Here is a 12,740-nt window from a genome sequence, read left to right as displayed (position 1 = left end):
ATCATAGCATACTAGTGTGTGTGTGTGTGATCGTAATAATTGAGAAAGTAGAAATGACGAAGTAGCGCTCATGTCTGTGCACCCACGCACAGGTCTGCTCTTCGTGCACCCCACCAGACAGACAATTCAGAAGCGCCAGCGAGGCTGCGGAGTTGTGTAACAGCCTGAACCTCCGTGTGCCAAGTTCACACAATTTCGTAACATCACGAAACAAGCAGTCGATATTCGTTTGTGAGAACTTGAAGCACGGGTTACCTGTTGAGCTCCATGGATGACAGTGAACACGTCCGAAAAATTAAGATTTCTTGCTGCCAAGAATAGGCGCTTTTAGGCTTCAAAGGTACGATTTTACCTTGGCAGGTTCTACAAATTACATCCACTCAAACTTTCAATTTATTAAAACAAAAGAAAAAATATACAAGTCTTCTAACATTAATGAAAAGTGTGGAAAATGTCCCATCTTGTCCGCAACGCTTAAATCTCGAAGACATTATACGCACTTTTAAATTAGCGTTGGTAGCACTGAATTACCACCTTGCAAATATGAACAAATGAAATGTAGCTCGAAGTGTTTCAGGGATTACTGGAGATGAAAAGCGTGCCACGCAAGAGTTTCAAGGATAACGTCATGTGCAAGCTTCTAAAAAAAATTAAATTAAAAGGCAAAATTACGCGGTAACGTCGAAATAGGCAAAGTTATTATGGTATATGCCTTCATCTGGTTGACATGTACGCCGACCACTATACTTTTCTCAGAGGCCGCCGTATATAAACAACCGGCACATCGTAAATTTGAAAGCTTCTACTGAGGTTTTTTTTGCGAAAATAAGTATTTAAAGTCATTACTTTTTATACTGTAAACAGGGCTTTTTCATATAACCAATTAAGTTCATCACATGCTTCCATTACTTCCAGTTATGTCTCGGCTGACCTTCTGGCTTCTTCCCGCCTATTGAAGAGAAAAACTTAAGTGTGCTGTGGGAATTCACTGCCTCCTGACCAGTGCAATACGCTACAACGTCACTCTACTATTGGCACGTTATTAATAGCGCACATCCATTACCATTAAGCGTACTTAAGCCGTTTGACCTCCTTACAGATTCCATTTTCAGGGAAATACAGGGTGAGCAAAAATTCGCTTTACCTCCGTACGCTTTGCACTCGTAAAGACAGGGGCGCTGCAAGCAGGGAACATGGAGACAGTGGACGCGTTTAAACAAATACCACGAATAATTGCACGTTTCTTGTAATTATGAACCCGCTGGTAGAAAAATTGACTTTATATGGAATGGAGAGCTTTATTTACTCTATAGCTGCTATTCTTATTAATTTGTCTCAATATCAGCAACAAGGCGAAGTCATTTGGCTCGTCTGGACTTCACTCTTTTGGAAAGCATATGAAAGATGAGACATTTTCCGACTTGGGGATTTTGCAAACAAAGGAAATCAACTTGAACACAACACGTATCAGAGGACTGGACGTTAAGGCGGGTACTCGAACACGTTGGCCATGCTCAGCTCGGGCTTGTCGTAGCCCAGCTGCTCGGGGGTGTCCACGCCCAGCTCCTCCAGCACGGGCCCGATCTCCTGCAGGATGTAGGGGTAGATTTCTTTGGAGGCGGCTTCGGCCTTACACTTCATGCTCTCCAGGTAACGCACGGCCATGGAGTAGTCGCTCACACGGCGACAGGCCCTCAGGATGGCGACCTGGATCTGACACGGCAGCCCGCAAACCAGAGTAAATGTAACAACAGATCACGTCGCGTTACTAGGAGTACTTACTTACTTACTGGCTTTTAAGGAACCCGGACGTTCATTGCCGCCCTCACATAAGCCCGCCATTGGTCCCTATCCTGAGCAAGATTAATCCAGTCTCTATCATCATATCCCACCTCCCTCAAATCCATCTTAATATCATCTTCCCATCTACGTCTCGGCCTCCCTAAAGGTCTTTTTCCCTCCGGCCTCCCAACTAACACTCTATACTCATTTCTGGATTCGCCCATACGTGCTACATACCCTGCCCATCTCAAACGTCTGGATTTAATATTCCTAACTATGTCAGGTGAAGAATACAATGCGTGCAGTTCTGTTTGTGTAACTTTCTCTATTCTCCTGTAACTTCATCCCTCTTAGCCCCAAATATTTTCCTAAGAACCTTATTCTCAAACAGCCTTAACCTATGTTCCTCTCTCAAAGTGAGAATCCAAGTTTCACAACCATAAAGAACAACCGGTAATATAACTCTTTTATAAATTCTAACTTTCAGATTTTTTGACAGCAGATTGGATTATAAAAGCTTCTAAACCGAATAGTAACAGGCATTTCTACATATGGAGTTAATCTTCTCAAAAGAATATTGGACAAAATTTTGTACGACGTCAACAAAAGTGATATTCCTTGAAAGTTACTACAGTTAGTCTTGTCCCCCTTCTTAAAGATAGGTACGATAATGGATTCCTTCCATTGTTCTGGTACAATTTCCTTTTCCCAAATAGCAAGTACAAGCTTATCAATTTCATTAGATAATGCGCTTCCACCCTCTTGCATTAATTCTGCGTTACTAGGAGTACGCTTACTATACATAATAATAATAATAATAATAATAATAATAATAATAATAATAATAATAATAATAATAATATTATGCATCAATAACAAAACTGAGTCCGCCGAGTTAGCTCCGATTCCCGACGAAGTCAGAGATTTTCATGTAAAATTTCTACATCGAGCGAGACTAGGAGAGATGGCGGTGCACAACTTCTAATCACTAGATTGTGCACCAATATGCCTGGGTTAAATCCCAAATCTCTCCGCAGTGCATATGAAGAGAGGCATAATGTCACTGTTGACAGCGGTTCGACGGAAGGAAACGTTAAGCCTGGCGGATCCCTTGGTGCTATTCGACAGGAGTAGGCTACGTGCCGGCACTGGGTTTCTCCTTCTCCCTTCCTAATCTCCATCATCATCCTCACGCGTTCCCTACTGTGCTCCAACTACGAGAAAGTCTCTGCCGGATGAGACGAAGGGGGGGGGGTAATGCTGTGAATGAATGTTGATGTCATAAGATGTCATAAGGTCACACACGTGGGTACTCTTATCTCTATTGGCTAGCTCTTACAGCACAAACCATAACATTGATACAGACATATTGATACTACTGTTCTCCAACCAGGAGATCAACCGTGAAAGGAATGTGCTTACTATTGCGTCATCTATTGGAACGAAGTAGATAGATAATATTACCGTTATAACGCCAGTTTAAAAACCATGCGCTCTCCTGCATATGTTATTTCCTGTATGAAGAGATTAAAAGACCAGGAGATTAACTGTGATCTAATTTTGTAACTAGGGTAGTATTAATATGTATGTATCAATGTTATTGTTTGTGCTGTGAGAGCTAGCCAATAAAAATAAGAGTACCCACGTGTGTGACCTTATGACATCTTATGACATCAACATTCATTCACAGCATTACCCCGCTCCGTTTCATCCGGCAGAGACTTTCTCGTGGTTGGAGCACAGTACACTAGTCACAAAATTAGATCACAGTTAATCTCCTGATCTTTTAATCTCTCCATACAGGAAATAACATATGCAGGAGAGCGCATGGTTTTTAAACTGGCGTTATAACGGTAATATTATTTACCTACTTCGTTCCATTAGATGACGCAATAGTAAGCACATTCCTTTCACGGTTGATCTCCTGGTTGGAGAACAGTACACGAACACTAGTACACAACGTAACTCTCCGCACATACACATCACGTATAGCGTGGTCCGCCGAAGTGGTGAACAAATTTAAAATGGGTCACAGTCTTGTCATCTATCCGCAGTATGCGGAACCCGAATCACGCAAGTGAAGTGGGTAGGCATTGGATAACATACATACACATAAGGAAACTGAGAAATTAACAACAGGCCTGCATTATTTTCAACACACAGAGGCAACAGGCCTACGTTGAAGGAAAGAACAGCAAGCTACTGTCCACACTGGCGACTATTGAACTACAGCCAGCTACGTCATGATGCAGACATCCATCCAGTGTGTGCTGCAATAATGTCTTCTACCAGACGACTGTTACCGTGCAAGCTAGATGCATGGCACTGTTGCCAACAATTCGCCCTACAATCTCGCCAACTTTTCAACAAAAAGTAGCTAAACTCTCCAAAATTTGTTTAGAAATCCCCAGAAATTTCGCTAAAAATTAATAATAAATATCACTAAATAAAAATAAGAAAAACACACATATGCGGAGAAAAATATCATTTCCTCGTCACCACCTTTTTCTGCGGAGTCTGGGAGTATTGTTGATAGCTGTGATACTGAGGTGGAAGGTGGGGAACAGCTGATTGTGAATACACTGCGCTTAATTCTACACTTTCTGGCATATTGTAACTGTAGAAATTTTCACCTAAGCGTTCGACCACAATATTTTTTGTGAATTGTAACACTTTTTAAATATACATTAAAATATATTAAAACCAGCAAAAACTACAGTCTCATTTGCTTCACACGAACTGTCGGCACAAAATTCCAAAACTCAATTGCCTCGGGTCGGTTCGAAGTGGAATATCTCCGCATTGCGGGGAAGAACCAAGATTACATCAGCTGCAACTCGCGACTCGTCACGTGTCAATCAAAGTTGCCACCGTTTATGGGTGTTGGAGCAGTACCATTGAGAGAGAGATCTAACCCGTGAGAATAATTGAATCAGCATCTTTCACTCCTGATCACTGATCACAAATATATGAGATCAGGGCTTTCACATATGAATCATTAGACTACTCAGTCATGCACCCATGCCTCTTCTAAAACTAAGAAGTGCATGACTTCAGTTGAATGTTTAACTTAAAAAAAAGGAAAAAGTGGAAGAATATAAAAATCAGCAGAAAAGTCGCTAATCGTATTTTACAAAATTTGTCGCCGAGTCTGATTCAAAATTCCCTAGATTTAGCGACTTATCGCTAAATATGGCAACACTGATGCATGGCTTATTATTGTGATATGGAAAAAGATAAGGCTAAGTATTCAAAATTTAATCCTTTAAGCCCAGCTACAGATAAGCTTAAAGTCAATGACATAGATTTGCAAGGCACGAGGGAAGGGTAGTATTACTCAATAGAAACGCAACACACTAAACACGTCACTTAGACGACATGGATAAATGCACTGTTAGACAAATGTTTCAAACCCATTAATCTCCTCGCATAGAAATTCCTACTTGCGTTTATAGGTTGGTAAGGATGCGTTACGAAAGGTAATGGAATAGACGGATTTCAGTTCAAGAAATGCAAAGATAAACACACTTCTTCGATCTACGATTACTGGAAAAAATGAAATAGAAAAACGAAAACCAGGAGTGTATTTAGAGAAAACATGGTTTCACATCCATTACACTGGGCCGCCAAGACGTGAACATAATATCGGAACTTCACACAACATTTCAAGCCAGACACTTTTTATAATACCGTGCCATGCAAGTAGAGAAATCCGTTTTATAGCAATTGCTTTTCTTATGTATCATGTCAAATCCTAAATCGTGTGATTATCGTAACGAAATGAACAAATTTCATCGAGTGCATGACAACATAAGTAATTCCAGGATTACACACTCGTGTTAGATAGCGCTCCTTACTGGAACAAAGGGAAAACAACGCTGCAACAATAGCAATTCAGAAAGTGGCACTCAAGGTCAGCCCTGAAAAAAAATACAAAAACTATGATAACAGCGATACTAGTCGGGCTATTAAAACAAAACAAGTCATATGTGAAATTCCCTACAGACCATACACTGCATCACAAAGATTTCAATCCTGAAAATTCCTCTATTCCGTCCCGGCTTGAATTTGACCAAATACAAATGGGGAGAATTGAAGAAATGTAACTATTTTGAAAAGAAAGATACCCGAATAACTGCAGAAAATTAGCCTACAATGGAAGTTGAAGATACACTATGATCCATGTTTAAAAAGTCAAACTAATTGGGAGGAAGTGGAGCGGCTCATTATTAAATTTCTGTTGGCGATTGTTCAAACTGGAGTTCACACACATTCTGAGGAAGTTCAACAGAAACAGAAGGAACTCCATCAATTTCAAATGCTGTCGGCGAGAGTAAATTAAGAAAATAAATTTATTTTTATATTATCGGTGTATCGTTGTGGTACCGTAGACAATTAACTTACTGTAAATTCCTATACAACATTGTCACCTTATCCGATCTCGTAACACGCAACAAATTATTAACGCGGACTGTACCGCTATTCTGCCGACTTTCTTGTGAACACAACGATGTCAGCGCCACTGTTAAGGTACGGAAGTTCGCACAAGCGCCGACACCAAAATCTTGTATGAAACTGTTTACAAACTAAAAAGATAATATTATGCTGAGTGAGAAGTAAATAGAAGAGTAAATGAATCAGGAACTGGAAAAGGGGATTAAGTCACATCTTCTGCTAAAATACTTAATACACCTACAAAAAACGCAACATTTTGTAGGACAAATGTCCCGAACCCAGGCATCTCCTGACGTATTCAAATCAGCACACTCGCGTCTCTGTTTACCACGAGGGCAAGCGCGAAGCAGTCTGTTTTCATATCATAATGAACTGCCCAGAATCGTAACCATGCAAAGATAAGGTTCTTTCTGTCGCAGATATTGGGAGATTTAGGTTAACAGGTTATCATCTACTATAAGAGATCATCCTATCTTACTTTACGCTAACAGGAAGGCTGGCTGTTTATACTGAAGAGATATACCCACATTCCGTGGAAATTATAATTTCTGGACATGCTCTAAGAGAGTTTAACAATGGTAGATAAATGTTAATTTTGCTTGAAAGCATATTGGCCTTCCTATTAAAAAAATACCAACTTTATAAAATATCTGAAGGCTTGCACCCAGCATGTAAAGATCGGTTTCGCCAAAGCTTCTTTTTTATATGTCGAGCATAACATTGCAAACCTGTAACAAGAAAATACACTTCTGCACTTTCTACTATAAACATGAATTTCCCCTTCAGATGCCAGCAGTCTGAATATACGTTTTCGATATTATGACAGCATAGCTAACCACAAGGGCGCGCCGCTTCATGCAAAGTGGCTTGAAGGTATGAGGGAAGTGCTGAAATACATTCTACGGAAACTGGCTGATTGAAATACAGAATAACTGGAATACTTAAACTGTCAGAAAGCACTGAATGATATCTTGCAGAGAGTAGTACTACGAAACACTGAATTGTGCCACAAAACTGTTCGATTTTTTTTTATTAACGTACAATAACGCACACTCAAAGCCAGTCCCGCTGAAAAAAAATGATAAGTCCACGAAACAATCGCAGGTAAAATAATAGTTTGAATTAATTTTTTTTCTCTATCCTGGGCAGAGTCATTCGAATACGTTTTGCAGAGCTTTCACCAAAAATTGCCCATAACTATTAGTATCACAAACACGTTCTTTCGATTGTTTAAGAAATGGCTCCAATGGGCTTCGCACTTGATTCAATTAAAAAGTAAACACAGAACTTCATCTGGACATCGAAATTGTTTTTTTTTTCAGAACCCTTGGAAAGGAGGGGGGAGGGGTATACCTCTTCAGATCGGGAACGCCCGTGAGTGCCTGAACAAGTACAGTAAATCTAACTTAAGGGTAAACTGATGTGAAATTTAAATTTTCTAAACTATTCTAGGAAGATCTCTGAAATTCTCTACAAATGTTCTACTGCATATAAATAGTCTCTGTACGAAGTTTCATCTCATTTGGTGCAGAAATGTATGAATTATTAACAATTTTGTAATTTGTGTAAATTCAGGTTTTCAAAAATTCCTACCCCTCCCATAAATTCAAACATTTTGGCCTGAAATTTTGTTTACATACTTATCAGACCCTCAGAAACAAAACTTACTATACAATTTTTTTTTCTTTTTATTACACTAAAAAAATAATTACAAACATTTTAGGCACCAAAGTGTAAAAAAAAAAAAAAAAAAACAGAAAAAAAAATCAACTCGAGCTTAAAGAAAAATTGATATTAAAAATACGAATGTTAGGTATAATATTGACATTAAATTTTGTGAAGAACACATTCAAACAAAAAATCATGCATGTAGTGCAAAATTTGTAGAAATAGGGATTGTAACCGTGGAGATGTAGCATTGCTAGATGAAACACCGAGTCGAAAAAAGAAAACAAATGAATTCTCCTCTCGAAGCCAGAAATTTACACATAAAATTTTTACCATACAAATAAGACCATGTGAAAAGGTCAATCGCTGAAAACAGTGCAACGCATATCCGCATCAGTGGAAGGAGTTCCGTCGTGACTGTTCACATATAACAGACAAAGTGCCGTGAACAAACCATAAACACACCAGCTTACATTCTTGCTGCGTCCCGAAGTCAGATGTTAGACTATTAAAGCCATTATTGTGCTTACGTATTAAAACAGTACCTAGGAGTGAAATAAAATTCTTCCGCATCCAAGTCTAGCAGTGGAGCAGGCGAACTTGTATTGGGTTCATGCAGTAAAGGCTTGTGTAATAAATAGTAGCAGCAGAGGTGTTTGAGAATAAGGTGCTTAGGCAAATATTTGGGACTAAGAAGGATTAAGTTGCAGGAGAATGGAGAAAGTTACACAACGCAGAGCTGCACGCATTGTATTCTTGACCTGACATAATTAGGAACATTAAATCCAGACGTTTGAGATGGGCAGGGCACGTAGCACGTATGGGCGAATCCAGAAATGCATATAGACTATTAGTTGGGAGACCGGAGGGAAAAAGACCTTTAGGGAGGCCGAGACGTAGATGGGAGGATAATATTAAAATGTATTTGAGGGCGGTGGGATATCATGATAGAGACTGGATTAATCTTGCTCAGGATAGGAACCGATGGCGGGCTTATGTGAGGGCGGCAATGAACCTCCGGGTTCCTTAAAAGCCATTTGTAAGTAAGTTGTACGTACTCTTAATAATAATAATAATAATAATAATAATAATAATAATAATAATAATAATAATAATAATAATAATAAAAAGGTAAAGGTATCCCCGTAAAATGCCATGAAGGCAGTTGGGGGGCATGGAGGTAGAGCCCCATGCTTTGCATGACCTCGGCACTAGAATGAGGTGGTGTGGTCGGCACCACGCTCTGACCGCCTTTTACCCCCGGGAAAGACCAGGTACTCAATTTTATAGGAGACTGAGTGAACCTCGGGGCGTTATGAAAGTTTGGCAACGAGAAGAAATCCTGTCACCACCTGGGATCGAACCCCGGACCTTCCAGTTCAATAATAATAATAATAATAATAATAATAATAATAATAATAATAATAGCAGTAGTAGTATCAAGAGATAATGTTCAACGGACACATTTCCACCATTATGTGATTTGTGTATCTGCCTTTTTCATCATTAATTGTTTGTTGCTACATTTAAAGAAACGTGAGCAGCACAGCGGGGGCTCTTACACAACAATGCACACGATGCAAGACAGAGGCGACTGCACTGAAGTCACACCATTCCTGAGGCTTTCTTCGTTTTCCTGGAGAGAGGAATGTGCTGGTATCACACAGCAGCGGACTGAACTTTGCCAGAAATGTCAGACGAATGAGGAGTCAGTCGTGTCTCCGACATTCCTCACATCCTGCGGCTCAGCTCAGCCTCTTATGAACGCAGCGGCCTGCCTGCTGCACGGGGCCAAAAGTCATTCTTAAAGAGGGCAGCCATTCAAGATCCGAGACGATGCAGTAACACGCGGAGGTCTGTTTAATTTACTGTACTTTCCTTAACAGCAGTCCCAAAATTTAGCCACAACTTTGAAAAGTTCCGTGCAAATAGCAAACACATTACAAATTCATTCACTATTATTATTATTATTATTATTATTATTATTACTATTACAATTATTATTACTATTATTATTATTACTCCATGTATTGTGGGTCCCTATCACCACGGCATGTCGCGTCCTCAGGTTGCGGATAGAGGAGACGGCCTCCAGATATGGAGGGTAGCTGCGAATATATTGAATAAGCAGTCGCGGACAGCCGATAAGGGGTGGTCCTCCAGCTTGGGGGTTGGGCGAAGGGCTAACAACCCATCACCGTAAAAAACAGCTTGTTACGAATCCCTACAATAAGCTTGGACTCTCACTCTGAGAGAGGAACATAGGTTAAGGGTGTTTGAGAATAAGGTGCTTAGGCAAATATTTGGGGCTAAAAGGGATGAAGTTACAGGAGAATGGAGAAAGTTACACAACACAGAACTGCACGCATTGTATCCTTCACCTGACATAATTAGGAACATTAAATCCAGACGTTTGAGATGGGCAGGGCATGTAGCACGTATGGGCGAATCCAGAAATGCATATAGAGTGTTAGTTGGGAGGCCAGAGGAGAAAAGACCTTTGGGGAGGCCGAGATGTAGATGGGAAGATAATATTAAAATGGATCTGAGGGAGGTGGGATATGATGATAGAGACTGGATTAATCTTGCTCAGGATAGGGACCAATGGCGGGCTTGTGTGAGGGCGGCAATGAACCTGCGGGTTCCTTAAAAGCCAGTAAGTAAGTAACTATTATTATTATTATTATTATTATTATTATTATTATTATTATTATTATTGAGTTTTGTATAGACATAGGAGACGGCCTCCAGATATGGAGAGTAGCTGCGAATATACTGAATAAGCAGTCGCTGACAGCTGGTAAGGGGTGGTCCTCCAGCTTGGGAGTAGAGTGAAGGCCTAACAACCCCTAACCGTAAATGTAGCTTGTTACGAAACCCCAAAATAATTAGCGTATTGGCGAATCCAGAAATGCATACAGAGTGTTAGTTGGGAGGTCGGAGAGAAAACGACCTTCGGAGAGGCCGAGAAGTAGATGGGAGGATAATATTAAAATGGATTTGAGGAAGGTGGGATATGATGACAGAGAATGGATTAATCTTGCTCAGGATAGGGACCGATGGCGGGCTTATGTGAGGGCGGCAATGAACCTGCAGGTTCTCTAAAATCCAGAAGTAAGTAAATTTTGTATACACCTGTTTCTTTGAATGTATAGACTTATTTCTTTAAAGCTTCGTACATATTTACCACTAATATCTATCTCTATTGCCTCTGATTGAGGTTCTGGCTGATATGTACATCTATTATCAGGCAGTACATCTCACTTGACGATATGTGTCAGAGGAAGAACAATTGTTTGTATGCATCTGAAGTCTGATTAGTGTAATATGTATCTAATCAAGAGATACATGGAATGGAGGGGGGGAAAGGAACTGGCCACCCTACCCCATTATCTCCTAGCCTAGTTGCCTCGTAAGTGGTGTCTTGTTGGTGTCACTTGTGAGGTTCAGACCTGTCTTCAGACAGTTGACTAAACAAATATCTTCATTATCCAACACCACGGCAGTGGACTATTTAAGAACACGAAAAATGGGGGTGGGGACCACACGAAGCACAACAGCTACTTAAGTGTTATCAGTTGCCATTGTTAAATCAGATAGCGACTATTACAATAACATTAAAACATTCCAAGAGAAGTAACGCCAACCGTCCTGATAAGCAAGTGAATATTAAGTAATCCCACAAAAACATACTGTTCTTATTATTATTATTATTATTATTATTATTATTATTATTATTATTATTATTATTATTATTATTATTATTGTTACTTTAATTGAAGCAGCGACAATATAATTCATAGAGCCAGAAAGGATTACACGAATGGAGAGAATAGATAATTGCTAACTAAAAAATGAATTCCGTCTTATTTTGTGTAAATAAAAGGTCTGAGACAGATCTCAAGAGATCATTGGAAAGAATGGAAGAGAACCTTAACAACAATACCTAGAGCACAAACCAACCAACAAGGAAGAGAGACGCACTGAACTGCACCTTGGGCTCCGGGATGAGATCCATGCCGGCCAGCATGTTGATGCCTTGGCGGATCTCCCAGTGGTCGATGTCCGGGTGGTTGAAGTACTTCTCCCAGCGATCGTCGAACTCCGCCTCCGTCTCGCCGTGTATGAGGGGCATGTTGCAGGTGAAGCAGCCGTGGGTCGCAGCCCCCCTGCGAGACACCCACATCCCCGAACGACGCGCAAACTGCAAACTGTTTACGACGCTCCGCAACATATTTCACAGCTATGGCGGCTCTAGAATTGGCTCCCAGCATTCTCCAAATTAAAGCAGTTGACGCAACAATGCTGAGTTAGAGTCAGGGCAGCCAACCAAGCGGTACGACATTGATGCGAAGGGAAAAATGTAGATACAAATCTACCACAAGGTGTTTATTCCTTAACCATTTCTAAGAGGAGTTCACAAAAGACAGAAATGACGCACTGTTCGAAGCCAATGACCCAACAAAGACAAGATAAACGTCAAATTGCTCCGGAGTATCTCAGCATACTGACGTACATAACCAAGGCCAGCATTTCAGTATTGAAAGAGGGAATATATCTTAAGATTTTGCCGCTAGATATCGTATTATCGGTCTTTCTTGTACCGAAATCTAAAATATGAATTACCGGTATTGCATTGTGTTCTGTGCAGGTTCGAAGCTACCGTAGTATGTGAAGTTATTTCTCAGAAATGCTATTTTTCTCTTATTTAAATCTCTCTTCATTGTAATATAAATTAGATGTAGTTTCAGAAACGCTTGAAATAAAACTATGAGAAAATAAATAAGTACTATCCATTGCAGTGTATTCAGACTATGTTTATAGGCCTAGTACCC

At 40.1% G+C, this 12,740-nt stretch overlaps 1 protein-coding gene across 1 annotated transcript; it reads right to left on the bottom strand.

Moving 5' to 3' along the window:
• Nucleotides 1-385: 385 nt before the first annotated feature.
• On the bottom strand, nucleotides 386-12,162 carry LOC138695347 (cytochrome c oxidase subunit 5A, mitochondrial-like). Its single transcript, XM_069819766.1, has 2 exons — nucleotides 11,900-12,162; nucleotides 386-1,713 (listed from the first exon to the last, which is right to left on the bottom strand). Exons 1-2 carry the CDS (start codon nucleotides 12,137-12,139, stop codon nucleotides 1,483-1,485), a joined length of 471 nt encoding a protein of 156 aa, XP_069675867.1. The 5' UTR covers nucleotides 12,140-12,162; the 3' UTR covers nucleotides 386-1,482.
• Nucleotides 12,163-12,740: the final 578 nt, after the last annotated feature.

The sequence above is a fragment of the Periplaneta americana genome, chromosome 2 (genome assembly GCF_040183065.1).
Source record: "Periplaneta americana isolate PAMFEO1 chromosome 2, P.americana_PAMFEO1_priV1, whole genome shotgun sequence".
In the NCBI taxonomy this organism is placed as follows: domain Eukaryota; kingdom Metazoa; phylum Arthropoda; class Insecta; order Blattodea; family Blattidae; genus Periplaneta; species Periplaneta americana.
Note: the sequence above shows the minus strand (reverse complement) of the source record. Positions and strands in the feature narration are given on the sequence as shown.